We start from the raw sequence: 15,582 nt of genomic DNA on the forward strand, positions 1-15,582 counted from the left end.
GCGCCTTGGATAAACTCATTCACGTGCAATACCTTGCAAGCCATTGAAGAGATATCAATCATACTTGACAATTAGGTGTAATATTTTCGAGCGAGAAGATATTAATAGATAAAATCAATCCATTTTTTTTTTTTTACAGTATACCATCCAAATGCATCAACTCGGCATTCTTATCCGTAATATTCTCGAGCGAGAAGATATTAATAGAGAAAATCAATTCATTTTTTTTTATGATATAAAATCTAAATGCACCAACTCAATCATTCTTATCCATAATGATCTCAAGTGAAAAAATATTGATAATAAATTACAGTATTACATTTTTTTCAGCCTCACTTTCAAATGAATTCTTACGTCAAAACGCGGTCAACCACCAAATAGAAAAGAGAAAAGATAAAATTTTATTTTCATTTCATTTCCCTCCAGTAAATTACAAGTTTCATATTAAAAGCAAAAAAAATAAAAAATAAAAAAATTCAGTGCATGACTATGGATCTACTGTACAGGCAACTGCCCGACATTAACGGTGTTGAGACTCGAGATTGACCAACAAAAATAAAAAATAAAAAAATTGGATAGGAAAAAAAAACTTTTTTTTTTTTTTCTGAAAAAAAAGGTAAAAAAAAGAGAGAGAAGGAGAAAGAAAAGGACAGACAAGAGGAGAGCACCAATAATCATAACCATCATACATAAAAAAGTAAACACAAAAACATTTTTGTTAGTTTTATTTTACAGAGAGAAAAAAGAAGAAGAAGAAGAGAGTTGGGTTCACGTCTGTTGGGTTTCCTCTGTGTGTTGTTTTGTAAGAGATCTCTTTCAGATCAACTAGCTTAAAGGGTTATTAAAGACAACCTCGTAAGGATTTATGTTCTTCTGATCTGCATGTTTTTGAGAATAAGCTCTGGCCTCATTTTTCTTTTTTTTTTGTTGTTGTTTCTTTGGTGGGGTTGTTTCAGTTTAGCTTCTGAGGTTACAAGAGTTGGGCTTTGGTAAATTTTTCTTGGTTTTTGTTGTCCTCTTACTTTCTTGTTTTTTCTTTGTGTTGGTTTATGTTTGAGCACATTTGTTTATGTGGGTGTATGAATTTTTTGTGCTCGAAGTATGGATATTTAATGCTCAAAATCTTGAATTTTTCAGCTCAGCTTCTCAGGCCACAAGGATTTAGCCTTTGGTAATTTGGTACTTGTAGTTGGTTTCTCTTTGTGCTGGTTTGTGTTTGAACACATTTCCTCACGTGGGTGTTTTGAGTCTTTGTGGTGAAGATTGAATTCTTATGCTCAAAATCTTGAATTTGTCAGCCTAGCTTCTCAGGCCACGAGACTTTTAACTTTTGGTAATTTTTTTTGTTGGTTGCCGTGTTTCTCTTTGTGTTGTGATGTGTTTGAAGACATTTTCTTGTGTGGATGTTTGAATTTTTTTCGGTAAAGATTGAATGTTTATTGCTCAAAATCTTGGAAAATGGAAGTGGGATTTGAATATGAGGGATTTCAGGGTGATTGTCTTCCTCTCTGAGCTACTTTTGTTTATGGGTTTGAGAATTTTGTTCCTCTTTTTTCTTCTTTTCTTATGGGTGTTTGAGCTGTTAGAATTGTGCCTCTGTGCCTACATGTTAACGGATTTCTTTTCTCTTTCTTTATTTTATGCTTTTGCACAAAAGTTTGAAGTTTGTTTTCTGTCATGTATTTGAGCATTTTGGTGCATATGTTGGAGGAGGCATCGAAGGTACTGGATTGGGTTGATGCCTTTTCTTTCATTTTTTTTCCAAGGATGGGATGTGTTTGTGTATGTTGGAATTGTTTATGCTGTTTATCTGTTGGTTTCTATTTTACCACTTCTTTCTTTTTTTTTCCCCAAAAAAATTCAGATTTCTGATAGATTTGAGCTTTTGGTAAATTGGATAACCAATTATACATTTATTTCTTCTATTTCTTTTTTCCTTATGCAAGATTCAGATTAAGAGATTAGTTTCTTTTTCATGTCATGAGCTTTTTCATGATTGGAACTAAACATTTGGGGGTCTTCTTTCTTATATTGTTACCTTCCTAGATAAATCTAGTGCCAGTTTGCAATCTGAGATGGTTAAGATATTCTCCTGATCTCTCTCTCTCTCTCTCTCTCGCTCTCTCTGGCAAGTTCTTTCCCTTCTGTCTAAGATGTTTTGGGGTCTTTCTAACATTCTATTTTTCTGCTTTTTGAGCTTCATTTTTAGAGGTTGATTGATAACATAAAGGTTTAGATTTTTTGATCTCTACCTCAAAGATTTTGTTTGTCAGGCCCTATCATTTTCATAAGGGGATTAGGTTCTTTCATATGTAAGGTTGGTCATTGTATAACTAATAATTCCTGATATGAGGATAAAAATGATTTTCTTGAATTATGAAAACTTTTCTGTTTAATATAATCTTGCTTTGTCTAAGTAGGTGTTAATATTTCAGACTGGTGTACCGCAACGAAATAACACTAATGCTTTTAATTGGAAGCAAACAGAATCTTTTGGGGTTAACAATGTGTGCTTTATTTTTATTTTTTCTTTTTGGTTTTGTGATCAATCAATGAAGTGTTGAATGACTTCATTTCTGCATGTCCAATCCTTTCATCTATGAGTCAATTGAAGCACTAAATTTACCAGTTATAAGAGTATCTACCATTGAGGAATTGCATTATTAAGCTTTTATTCTGTTTGTTTCTCCTTGCAGGTGATGGGGAGAGACGTTACAGGTTTTCGTACAGAAAAGAGACCTAGTGGTAAGCCAAATGGTGTCGCCCATGGCACAGTTCATGTTGCCCCCAGAATCGCTATGGAAAGGGTTGAAGCAAAGGATTATGAGGCAGAGGATCACGCTGCAAAAGACACACACGTGGAGGAATCCCATGAGAAGCAGGATGTACTATCTGTGAAAAGCACCAACTGTGAACCTGATCCGACTGAGGGAAAAATTGCAAAGACTGAGGCCATGAAGTCCAGTGACAAGAAGTTGGGCTCACCATTGAAGCCATCATCTGATTCTACTGCTGCAACTGAAATTCAAGCCCCTCCGGTCATGAATTCATCAGCGAATAAATCTGAAAATCATGAAAATGGCGCTCAGACTGTTGATGCTGTCTCGAATTGTTCATCGAAGGACATGGATCTGCACTCTCCTATGACTTCACAGAAATTGCACGTAAGGTTTTGTTTGCTTTCAATTAACAAACCTTATAAGCTGGACTCTTGGTTGTTTGCCTCAGTATGAAGGATAGCATTTGTAAAGGGCCGTGGATTTTGTTTGCAGCTCAAAGATGTTCAGAAACCTGCTTGCTTAATCCTACTTTTGATTATCTGACAATGTTTAAAGTATTTTTAAACCAGACTAAAATACAGACCATATATCTCTTTTTATGTGGGTTTTGGCGGTGGTTGGTGGGGTGGGTGGTAAATGAATAGCCTGGAATAAGTTGATGCTTAATGGATAACTTCTCACTCCTATATAAATATGTTAAGATTTAAACTGTGTGATGCTGGCTTGGTGCTTAGTGGGGAACTCCAAACTCATCACCATTTAAACAAGATAGGCTTAAATTCTGATGTTGATATCTCAGTATCACTATGGAACCTTCAGAAATTTACGACATTGTTTTTGCCGAAATAGATGGATCAAATTCAGGTTACAACTCTTCAAGCTTAATTCTGTCTAGCACTAAATGGGAACCTTCAGCAAATTATGACTCGGGTGTTTTGAAAAGTAGATAGATTGGATTTTGGATTGCAACGTAAATGAGTTAGTCACTGAATGAAGGACAAAAGGAAGTTAGCTGTGTCAAGGAGAAAGATAATTTGCTGCAATCTGAGCCGAATGCATATTCAGGATCTTGATTGAATTTATCAGGCTTCCACATTGCACATATTTCAGGGTTTTATTGTCATATTTTTCACCCTTCATAACTCTATATAATACTTGTATATTTTCGGATGTCATGTAGTTCTTGTGCCCTGCTGATCAGACCACTGATTTTGAGAATTAATCTTGTTGCAGCAAAATTATCCCATGATGTCAAGGAAACTGCGGATTCAAGATGAAGACGATAACTGGTCCATGGCTTCCTCGTATCCTCTTATTGGACTTCTAATTCCTCTTTTTGCGTTAAAAATTTCTGTTTTCAGTTTCTCGCTCTTCTGGGAAAATCTTCCTTATCGTTCACAGAACTGCAGCTTCTGTGCGGACAGTAAAGTCCAAGGTTACTGTTCCTGTAGCTCCATCATTTAAATGTTCTGAACGCTCAGCGAGACGTAAAGAGGTATTTTTCCGAACGTTTGAATGAAATTCTTGTTCAACTTTCTTACAAGCTCCTCTCCCTTGTTCATATCAACTTATAATTGTGCTTTGTTTTTCCAACAACTGATGCTATCTCAATCTTTCTCATTTTGTTTTCTAGTATTACACAAAGTTAGAGGAAAAGCACAAAGCTCTGGAGGCGGAGAAACAAGAATATGCAGCCAGAACAAAGGTATTATATCGTAGCATGCATGTATTAGTTTCTCACAATATTTTGATTGTCCCAACTTTAGTTCCAACCTCTTAGGCCTCTTGGGGAGAAAAGAAGATATGTTGTGAAGTACAATACCTGACCGTTAACTTATTCTCTACGAATTCTAGGAGGAGGAAGAAGCAGCAATAAAGCAGCTTAGAAAGGCCATGACCTACAGAGCAAATCCGGTTCCTAGCTTTTACCGTGAAGGGCCACCTCCAAAGCCTGAACTTAAGAAGGTACTCTTCACTTATATTTCTACTCTCTGTTTATTGTTGAAAGTTGGTTGGTTCCCTATTTTAATGTTTGTCCTTCAACCCTGTACAAGAAACTTGACCAATGAAGTTGAGACGTTAGCCAGCCTACAATTTGAATGACCAATTTTTATTTTAATGCCACATTCCAAATGCTGGTGCCTCAGAAAGGATTTAAGAAGATAAAACATGAAGATATTGTGGAATATATGTTCTATATGCATGTTTATTCTATGTTCAAAGGAATGATATTAGGCATAACCGAGGCAACTTGACTCTACAAATGCCATATTTTTAATGTAATTTAGACCTAAATGTTTTCTACTCCCCAAGTAATTGATCAAGCAATCATGCAACCACCTTCAATTTTTTTTTTTCTGTGATGGATTTGATCGAGTCTTGCATCTATGTAAGCAAATACAAATTTTCCCGCTTTTGCATGCAGCTGCCAGTCACTCGTGCCAAATCACCAAATCTAACCCGTAGAAAGAGCTGTAGTGATGCAGTTGCAGCATCTCCTGAAGAAAAGAAAGCTTCTGCAAGGTGTCGTCACAGCACTGGTGTTTACAAACAAGGCAGTCCTAGCCCAACCACCCCCAAAAGCAAAGATCGTGTGACTGGTCGGCTCAGTAATGGAGCTCTCAGAGCCAAAGAACCTACCAAGTTGGTGAAAGCAAAAAAAGAATCCCCTTTGAAAGAAACTCCAATTAAGGAGATAAAGGAAACTCCAGTTGCGCAGTCAAACGGAACTCCAATGCAAGAGACGGAGGAAGAAGCTCCGATGAAGGTGAAAAACGAAGCTTCTGTTAAGGAGATAAAGGAAATTCCCGTCATAGAGACGGAGGCGGCTTCTCATACAATGACAGAGCATGTGACTGAAGATACTGCTGCTCAATCATGGAGTAATTAGTCCTCTTCTTTTACATTTCCCTTTTTCTTCTTATTCGTTTTCTTTTTTTTTTTTTTAATCATCGAATCGAGATGTTCCAGGGAAGGTCAAATTGATCCTCCTCCTTTCTTCTCGGCAATGACTTGTTGAAGTGATGCTTTTTAATCTGTATTGTATATTATATGTAACTTTCGTTTGGTACATATGTTACATAGAAAAGAGTCTCTTGTTGAACATTTTTTGTTTATAAACATAACTTTAAGACAGTTTGTGCTGGACGGCGCTAAGTAAGTGAATTGCTGTCTTCCAATCTCTCTTTTGTACTAACAGGGAAAAAGAAAGAGCGTTTGTATCAAACAAACGATACATGCATGACGCGTATCACTTCACGATATACATGGTAAATTAATGTGTAGACTGATCTTATAACACTATTATTTGGTTTGTAATTACAGATTATGTTTCATTTTATTTGGTATTATTAGAATGAAAAATAGGTAGGTAAAAACAATCATCATCATTTCACAAGAAGACCGTTGCACTTGATTGTTTAGTGGGGGTGCTATTGTGGCACGATTTGCTTAGCTGAAATGATTCCACTTTTGACATGCTGTTATCATTTTATTACTTATGTTTACTAAAATGTCAGAATAGCAATGTTTTCTTATCAGAAAAAGGTGTTGGATATAAAATAAAGTGAAAGAGTGAAGAAGAAGCAAGAACTAGGTGGTGGGTGAAGTAGGGTACGATCCAATTACTAGTGTTTCAAAAGCTATAGGTGGATCCGTGGAAAGTGCTTACGATAAGTAAAAATTACATACAACTTAACTTACTAAAATTACTTCAAATTTTGATTTTTTAAAATAATTACATAAATCTCTTATTTTACTTAAAAAAATATTAATATATTCATATAAAATTAATTGATGTATCTCAAAATGTAATGTATTCGTATAAAAATTAAGTGATAGCATCCGGAAAAATGTGATGTATCAATGTAAAATTAAGTCTTATATTTCTATGAACTAAATAAGAATTTTTAGTAATTTTTAAAAAAAGTTGAGATCTGACGTAATTAGCTCCAAAATTTTTGGGGATTTATGGAACTTTTTACAGAAATAAATTAATCAATTTCCACAAAAGTTAATTACTTTTGACTAATTTTCAAATCGGTTTCACTTTAACTTGTTTTACAACAAATTGTGAATGTCTCCAAAAAAAATAATGATTACTTTAATATAATATTATATTTTTATTTATTCACTTTATATTTTATACATTCTTCGAGAAACAATAATCTATATGGATATTATTTTAATACAAACATGTTGACGTTTAGCTCCATATATTGAAAAAATATCCCAAGTAGTAAACAATTAATGGTGAGGAAAAATATATTTTTTCTTTTCGTATGCTGTGAGTATGCTAAGAGTGCCGGTTAGTTAATCAATTTGAAGAGTTTAAGTTTTGTACTCTCTCCGCTCCAAATTTTTTAATTGGATTTCTTATTTTACTTATTTTTTTTACTAATCAAGAAAAAATAATTTTTTTCATGTTTTACCCTTTGTATTAATTACTTTTTCATCAAATTAAAATATAGACATCATTTAATAGGGGTATTATAATAAACTAGGCATGTTATTAATTATTTTTCTTAGTCAATGTATCATCTCAATTTGGGACGGATAAATTGAAACGGAGGGAGTACGAATATACAAAATATTTTATAGGGAAAATGCTTTATTTTTACGCTGAACTATATACGAAATTGCTGATACACATTCAAACTTTAGAAGATCTTATTACCCTGACTAATTAAAATTATATTTTTGGCGATCTCAATGTCTACGTGGCACATACGTGGTACATCTGTAAATCAAAGATTCACGTAGGCACACGTATGTGCCACGTAGATATTAGAGTTGTCGAAAATATGATTTTAGTTAATCCAAATAATAGAACCCTCTTAAAATTTGGGCATGTGACATAAAACAATAAAAAATAAAGAAGAAGAGTAAGGAGAATAGAGAGAGTGATTGTTATTTCTTCTCTTGAGGGATGAGAGATCATAAGATTGTCAATACAATGAATAAAACCCCTCTATTTATAGAAAAAATTTACTCCTAGTGAGTAAAAGACAGATGCTTCAAATCCTAATAAATATCAAAGTAGATCTTGATAGACATTCACTATAATGTAAATATATTTATAACACTCCCCCTTGAATGTCTAATTGGTAGATAATGTGCCTCGTTAAAACCTTACTAGAAAAAATTCAGTAGAAAAAAAAATCTAGTGAAGGAAAAAGAATACACATCTCTAATAATACGCATTTCGGCTGCCTCATTAAAAACCTTACAAGGGAAACCCAGTGGGACAAAACCTCGTAAGGAAAAAAGAGTACAACGCGTATTAACTCTCCCTAATGAGAACATCTTTGATCTTTGCATCTCGATCTTGTGCAGCATCTTCTTGAAAGTTGCAATTGGAGAAGATTTGATGAATAAATCAGTCACATTGTCAGTTGAACGAATCTGTTGCACGTTAATATCATCATTCTTTTGTAGCTCATGTATGTAGAAAAGCTTTAGCAAAATGTGCTTCATTCTATCTCCATTTATGAATCCTCTCTTAAGATGTGCTATGCATGCTGAATTATCTTTGTATAAAATTGTGGGTAGATTGTCATATTTCACACCACATTTTTCTCGAATGAGATGTATCATGAACCTCAACCATACACATTCTCGGCTTGCTTCATGAATAGCTATTATCTCAGCATGATTCGATGAAGTGGCTACGATAGACTGGTTTGTATATCTTCAAGATATGGCAGTACCATCACATATGAACACATAGCCTATTTGAGATCGAGCTTTATGCGGGTCAGATAAGTACCCAACATTAGCATGACCAATAAGATCGGGACTGCAATCTTTATAATAAAACAAGCTCATGTGTTTTATCCCATTTTGATGTCTCATAGTAAGAGTAGAAATATACCTTGCTAACAAATTGACTGAAAAGGCTATAGGCCTTGTCGTATTTGCAAGGTACATGAGTACATCAATTGCACTAAGATACAATACTTCATAACCAATCTAATTCGATATATTTCGAATTTCAGCAAATAATCTAGTACTTTGAAAACTCTCCAAGAGTTCCAATGATGTTTAAGCAATAAGCTTATACAATATAAGGATTATAAATAAGTTTCCCAGAAAGTTTTATATGCTTCAAGCAGTTTGAATCCTTAAAAGTTTTCACATAAGTTTTGTCAAGTGGTAATATTCAAAATTTCATGAGTGACCTCTTCAAGTGTTTGGACTGTAAATTAAATAAGTTTTACGCTTACCAAAATGCATCCTTTCATGTCACTTGATAAATGTTTCTATATCAACATACTTAAATAAACGTATAATTCAGATCCTCGTAATCTTTCACAATACTGCGTCAATATTGTGTCAAAGATATTGATGATATATCATTTTGTATCGGTTCACAATGCGACATAACATTTTGAGATCTCATCACTTCATTATTTTCAGGTACATGAACCTCTCATAAGGTTTCATGAAGTGGTATGTCGTAGGCTCTTCAAGAGCTTATAGTCTTCTTATTATGATTATTTGCTCCTTATTTTTCAAGGACTATTTCATTTGGAACCGATCAGTCTACCACGCTTCACGCATGCATAGACTTTGTCCTTTAGGAACACAAAATAAGAGCACTTGCGCTTAATATGAGATGCTTTCAGCATTTGACTTGAATTATCTTTTGGATGAGGATATGATAATAATTCCTAAAATATTTCATAGCGTTTATAATCTCCCCCTTATGTTAGGAAAACTAACATACATCATCTATCTTCTTTGATGAATCCATCTTTGTGCATCATGGTATATTCATTAATCGTATACCGCACATCAAAACTATTAGATAGAATAGTTGGTTCATGACCTTGAACCAATTGAGGGGGAAGAAATAATCTTAATTTATTGGTTTAATGCATACAATTGTTATTGTATGCAACATATCATATTTCAGACCAACACATGAAGCTTTGTTCTCATTAGCGATGGTTTAGCAATTTATCGAAGGCATTCAATACTAAACCATCATTATCAAGATAACTTTCTTGATTGTACAATCTGAAAATTATGTTCTTAACTCAATTTTACTGAGCAAACAACTTTATGAATGTCAAACCGCAAGTTGACAATGAATGTACATGTGATCATTTTATTGATGCATCTTTTCAATATATCACATGATAGGTGAACGGGCCCATATTCACTTTTTATATTTTCCAGGAGAAAATGGTCTGTTCATCTAGAGAATTCGAGGCATATATATGATCTAGAGAATTTTTCTCTAACATATCTTATGATCATAATACGCGTGCAAAAATATCATCATTTTTTATGATAATTATCATATTGTCCGTCCACGCGTATATTCGTGCATTCAATCACTTGTTTTCTTTCAGACATATTATGCACTACACTTGAAGAATGAACAGACTTATCATATATTGCTACCACATTCACTTCATGGAATGAAGCATATTCAATGGGTCGAATTTCATGACTTTTCATTAAACACCCATTATTTTGCCTTAGCCATCACAATATCATCAATACATGCATTGAGATCCAATCTCAACGTATTATCTATATAAAAACGTCTTAGGTATAAATTGATGGGACTTGAACCCAATATATTATCATCCCTTTTGATAATATTATTCTTGAAAAATAAATCTAAAATATAAATGGTTCCAAATCAATTTTTTTTTTTCAAATCCAATAATAATTATATTAATAGTAGCAAAAGAAAGATAATATAAAGAATTACTAACCTTGAAATCCTTTAGATTTATAATTTCGCCTTGTTTGACTGCTGATAATGTGTTATAAAATAATAAAGAATAAAGAAGAAAAGTAGAGAGAATAAAGAGTGTTATTTCTTGAGGGATGAGAGATCATAAGATTGTCAATACAATGAATAAAATTTCTCTATTTACAGGAGAAATTTGAGTAAAAGACAGATAATTCAAATCCTAATAGATATCAAACTAGATCTTGATAGACATTCATTATAATGTAAATATATTTATAACAGCATATCATTCATTATAATGTAAATATATTTATAACAGCATGTCAGTTTTATACGTATAATTTAGGGATGAAATAGTACATTTTATCTATTTTATATAAACTTGACATGCTCTTTGATAGTGTGGAATTGCAGGTCAACATAAATTTCTTACTAGAATAACGTACAAATAAAGTTGCAGGAGGTGCAACTCTCAGACGATCATAATTTGCCCTTTCATTTACTACAAACACCAAATCTGGCCGCTGCAATCTTGCAAAACAAAACCAGCACAAAAATCCCATCTTGGTGACAATTTTTTCCCACTTTCAATGGACTCCAAATGTCAATTTCCATGAGAAATCTTGAAAAAGTTTCAATCTTTAAACCTTCTGCACGCTCAATTCCCCTACTCAACTTCAGTGGCCAACTCTTCCATGATGGCCAACACCAAGCTTCCAGCCTTCATGGAAGATTTAGAAGAGGAGAGAAAACAGCCTTCTTTCTTGTTGGTAGCTCTTTGCCCTTGTCTCGTTTGTTTCATTCTTTTGCTTATTGTACTATCCGTCTTTCTTATTGTCAAGTTTCATCTCTTTTGCCACACCCCACTTCACTCTTTACTTTTCAAGAAAAGTTGCCATTGAGTCTTTTGCCAAAAGGGTGTTTTTATTTTACACATATTCATCCAGATGTTAAGTGTTTGGAGTTGAATTCTAGGCAAGAGAAGTTGGCATTCAGTAATCCCAGAAAGATTTGGCCTTTTTCATCAAAAGGGTGTTTTTATTTTACTGGTATTAATCCAAATGGGAAGTTTCTGGAGTTGAGTTGTAGGGGATATTGTAGTTGTGTAGACGATAATGGTGAATTAGAAAGTGATAATGATGTTGAAAGTGAGAGTGATGAGAGGGTGGAGTCGAAGGCGGATCCTAAAGAGGTGGATAGGGTGTGTAAGGTTGTTGATGAATTGTTTTCGTTAGATCGGAATATGGAGGCTGTTTTGGATGAATGTGGGGTCAACTTAAGCCACGATTTGGTAGTAGATGTGTTGGAGAGGTTCAAGCATGCTAGAAAGCCAGCATTCAGATTCTTTTGTTGGGTGGCGCAGAGGCCAGGTTATGCTCATGATTCAAGAACTTATAATGCAATGATGTCAATACTTGGAAAGACGAGGCAGTTTGAGACTATGGTCTCGGTTCTTGAAGAAATGGGGGAGAAAGGTTTGCTTACAATGGAGACATTTTTGATCTCCATGAAAGCATTTGCTGCAGCAAAAGAGCGGAAGAAAGCCATTGGGATGTTTGAGTTGATGAAGAAGTACAAGTTTAAAGTTGGGGTGGAGACAATCAATTGTTTACTTGATGCCTTGGGAAGGGCAAAGCTTGGGAAAGAAGCACAGTTGATGTTTGAGAAATTGGAACACAGATTTACACCAAATTTACAAACATATACGGTTTTGCTCAATGGTTGGTGTAGGGTAAAGAATCTGATGGATGCTGGTAAAGTGTGGAATGAGATGATTGATAAGGGTTTTAAGCCTGATATTGTCGCCCACAACACGATGCTGGAAGGACTGTTAAAGTGTAAAAAAAGGTCTGATGCAATCAAGCTGTTTGAGGTTATGAAAGCAAAGGGTCCGTTACCTAATACAAGAAGCTATACAATCTTGGTAAGGGATTTGTGTAAGCAGGGTAAGATGAATGAAGCAGTTGCCGGCTTTGAGGAAATGCTTAGTTCCGGATGTGAAGCAGATGCTGCAACTTTTACCTGTTTGGTAACAGGCTTTGGAAATCAAAAGAGGATGGATAAAGTTTTTGCATTGCTGAGGGAGATGAAGGAAAAGGGATACCCACCTGACGCACGACTGTATAATGCACTGATCAAATTAATAATAAATCGAAGAATGCCAGATGATGCGGTTGTTTTATATAAAAAGATGATCCGGAATGGAATTCAACCAACTATTCACACTTATAATATGTTGATGAAATCATTCTTCATTACAAAGAACTATGACATAGCTCACGCAACTTGGGAGGAAATGAGACTGCGGGGTTGCTGTCCTGATGAGAATTCTTACACTGTCTTCATTGGAGGGCTTATACGGCAGGGACGATCTATGGAGGCTTGTAAATACTTGGAGGAAATGATAGATAAAGGCATGAAAGCACCTCAACTTGACTACAATAAATTCGCGGCCGATTTTTCTCGGGCTGGTAGACCTGATATACTGGACGAGCTGGCTAAGAGGATGAAGTTCTCTGGGAAGTTTGAGGTGTCAAGTCTCTTTGCTAGGCACGCTGAGATATTGAAGAGTAGATTAAAACGCAGGGATCCCAGCTGATTTGCAATGCGAATAAATTCTCTCTCCTGGCCGTGGTATTTTATGTTCTCGATAATGCAGATGAGAGGATCACTTAATCAACCAGTAGCAACTTTGACTATTATCAATGACAAAAGGAGCGTCACTATTTGTTCTCAGAATATCATGCAAGGTCTGAATATGAAAACTGATTCTTATTCCAGCTGTAAATTCCTCGTCATTGAACATCTTGTATTTCGTATGTTTACCTGGTCAATCATTTGTCCTTTTGGCATTCATTAGGCTTCTTGTTAATTCGAAGCATCTTTTCACTTCTGTGTAAATAGAAGGCGAAGGAAAAGACAACTAGAACACGGAAAGGCCAGTTCTGAGTTAGAAAGGCAGCAAACATATTCTCTAGTTAAAATAACTCGTTTGGTGACTAAAATTTCATTAATACCGAACACTTGTTTCACAAAACTGGAAAAAATACTTGCAAGAAGGAGCTATCACAATGTAAACTAATTATAAGCAAATACATATCATTATAGAACAATTAGTTTAGCTAGATTATCAGTTTGTTCCCTTGTCTAAAGTTTCTCCACACGATATAACTAGTAAAAGAAAAATAAGTTTAATGATCATCAAGTGGATTAAATACTTTCAAGAGAAGACTTTCTTCAAATATATGGACGTTTTTCAATGTGCCAACTGCCAACCATGGTACTAGTAATTCAAGGAATTATATGAGCAGAGGCGGAGCCAGGATTTCAACGAAGGGATTCCATATTCAAAGAAAACTTAGGATTTCAATTAAGGGGATTTCATATTCAAAGAAAACTTAGTCGAAGGGGGTTCAACACCTATTTAACCACATAAAAAATAATTTTTTATTTTTACAAGTACCTATATTTCCATGGCTATATATGTATATTGTATCTTTTCCAATATTGTTTCAGGTGAAAATAAAATCATAAAATTCACCACTAAAAATTTTGAACCTCAATGTTTTGGGACCTAAAATAGATGCTTTATTGGCTTCACCCTTGAGCCAACACCGGAAATAGATAGAGAAGCGGCTCGAAACCATTTTAAAACATGTCAAAAAAAAGTCCAATCATTAAGAGATATTACCGTGTCGGACTGATCAATAATAACATGAGCCGTGACGAAAACACAAGTGTATAAGGTAAAATCTGTTATGAAATATAAAGAAAGAACAAGAATAAATAGAGATAGAGAGAGAAGACTTCTTTCTTTGTCTTGACAGATGAGGGATCATAAGAATGAGAATACAATGAATAAAACCCCTCTATTTATAGGGAAAAATACTCATAGTTTCTGATTAAAAAACAGATACTTCAAATACTGATAGATATCAACTAGATCTCGATAGACATTCACTCTAATGTAAATACATTTATAACACTCTCCCTTGAATGTCTAGATAATGTGCCTCGTTAAAACCTTATTAGAAAAAATCAGTGGAAAAAATCTAGAGAAGGAAAAAGAGTACACATCTCTAACAATACACATATAGGCCGTCTCATTAAAAACCTTACAGAAAAACCCAGTGGGATAAAACCTTGAAGGGAAAAAAGAGTGCAGCGCGTATTTGCCCCCTGATGAGAACATCAATGAACCTTTGCATCCCGATCTTGTACACCATCTTCTTGAAAGTTGCAATTGGAGAAGACTTGGTGAACAAATCAGTCATATTGTCACTTGAACGAATCTATTGCACATTAATTTCACCATTCTTTTATAGTTCATGTGTATAGAAAAGTTTTGGGGAAATGTGCTTTGTTCTATCTCCTTTTATGAATCCTCTCTTAAGTTGTGCTATGCATGCTGCATTATCTTCATATAGAATCATGAATACTTTGTTACATTTCAAACCACATTTTTTTGAAATGAGATATATTATGGACCTCAATCACATACTCTTTCAGCTTACTTCATGAATAGCTATCATCTTAGCAAGGTTCGATGATGTGGCTATGATAGTATTCTTTATATATCTCCAAGATATGACAGTACCCCCACATATGAACACATAACTTGTTTAAGATCAAGTTTTATACGGGTCAGATAAGTACCCAGCATCAGTGTAGCCAACAAGATTGAGACTGTAAGCTTTAGAATAAAATAGGATCACGTGTTTGATATCATTTTGATGTCTCCTAATGAGTGCAGGATTATATCTCGCTAACAAATTAACAAATTAACTGAGCCTTGTAGTATTTGCAAGATACATTAGTACACCAATTGAACTAAGATATGGTACTTCAGAACCAATCCCATTCGATATGTTTTGCATTTTAGCAAATTATCTTATTGCTTTTGAAAACTCTCCAAGAGTTTCATTGATTTTCAAACCATCAATTTATCCCTTATAAGGATAATAAACAAGTTTCCCAAAAACTTTTTATGCTTCAGACATCTTGAATCCTTTAGTGATTTTCATATAGATTATTGTTAAGTGATAATATCCAACATGTCAAGTGTGACATCTTCAAGTATTTGGACTACAA

At 34.4% G+C, this 15,582-nt stretch overlaps 2 protein-coding genes across 4 annotated transcripts; both read left to right on the top strand.

Moving 5' to 3' along the window:
* Positions 1–592: 592 nt before the first annotated feature.
* LOC107839402 (protein WVD2-like 2) lies at positions 593–5,940 on the top strand. Of its 3 annotated transcripts, XM_047394564.1 has the most exons (8): positions 871–989; positions 1,138–1,333; positions 2,697–3,164; positions 4,014–4,084; positions 4,182–4,275; positions 4,414–4,485; positions 4,635–4,745; positions 5,206–5,940. In XM_047394564.1, the coding sequence occupies exons 3-8, from the start codon at positions 2,700–2,702 to the stop codon at positions 5,668–5,670; spliced, it is 1,278 nt and encodes a 425-aa protein (XP_047250520.1). In that variant the 5' UTR covers positions 871–989; positions 1,138–1,333; positions 2,697–2,699; the 3' UTR covers positions 5,671–5,940. The 3 variants fall into 3 exon arrangements, with proteins under 3 accessions (XP_016538358.1, XP_016538359.1, XP_047250520.1); XM_016682872.2 differs by lacking the exons at positions 871–989; positions 1,138–1,333 and adding an exon at positions 593–855; XM_016682873.2 differs by lacking the exon at positions 1,138–1,333 and having other exon boundaries at positions 686–989.
* Positions 5,941–10,773: 4,833 nt separating this feature from the next.
* Positions 10,774–13,347, top strand: LOC107839403 (pentatricopeptide repeat-containing protein At3g62470, mitochondrial). Its single transcript, XM_016682875.2, has one exon. It carries the CDS (start codon positions 11,093–11,095, stop codon positions 13,088–13,090), a length of 1,998 nt encoding a protein of 665 aa, XP_016538361.1. The 5' UTR covers positions 10,774–11,092; the 3' UTR covers positions 13,091–13,347.
* Positions 13,348–15,582: the final 2,235 nt, after the last annotated feature.

The sequence above is a fragment of the Capsicum annuum genome, chromosome 8 (assembly GCF_002878395.1).
Source record: "Capsicum annuum cultivar UCD-10X-F1 chromosome 8, UCD10Xv1.1, whole genome shotgun sequence".
Taxonomy (NCBI): Eukaryota; Viridiplantae; Streptophyta; class Magnoliopsida; order Solanales; family Solanaceae; genus Capsicum; species Capsicum annuum.

Coding starts and splice junctions, on each gene's coding strand:
- LOC107839402 (XM_016682872.2), top strand. CDS start 2,700: ATGGGGAGAGACGTTACAGGTTTTCGTACAGAAAAGAGACCTAGTGGT. Junction 4,085..4,181: donor AACTGGTCCATGGCTTCCTC/GTATCCTCTTAT, acceptor TATCGTTCACAG/AACTGCAGCTTCTGTGCGGA. Junction 4,486..4,634: donor AATATGCAGCCAGAACAAAG/GTATTATATCGT, acceptor TACGAATTCTAG/GAGGAGGAAGAAGCAGCAAT.
- LOC107839403 (XM_016682875.2), top strand. CDS start 11,093: ATGTCAATTTCCATGAGAAATCTTGAAAAAGTTTCAATCTTTAAACCT.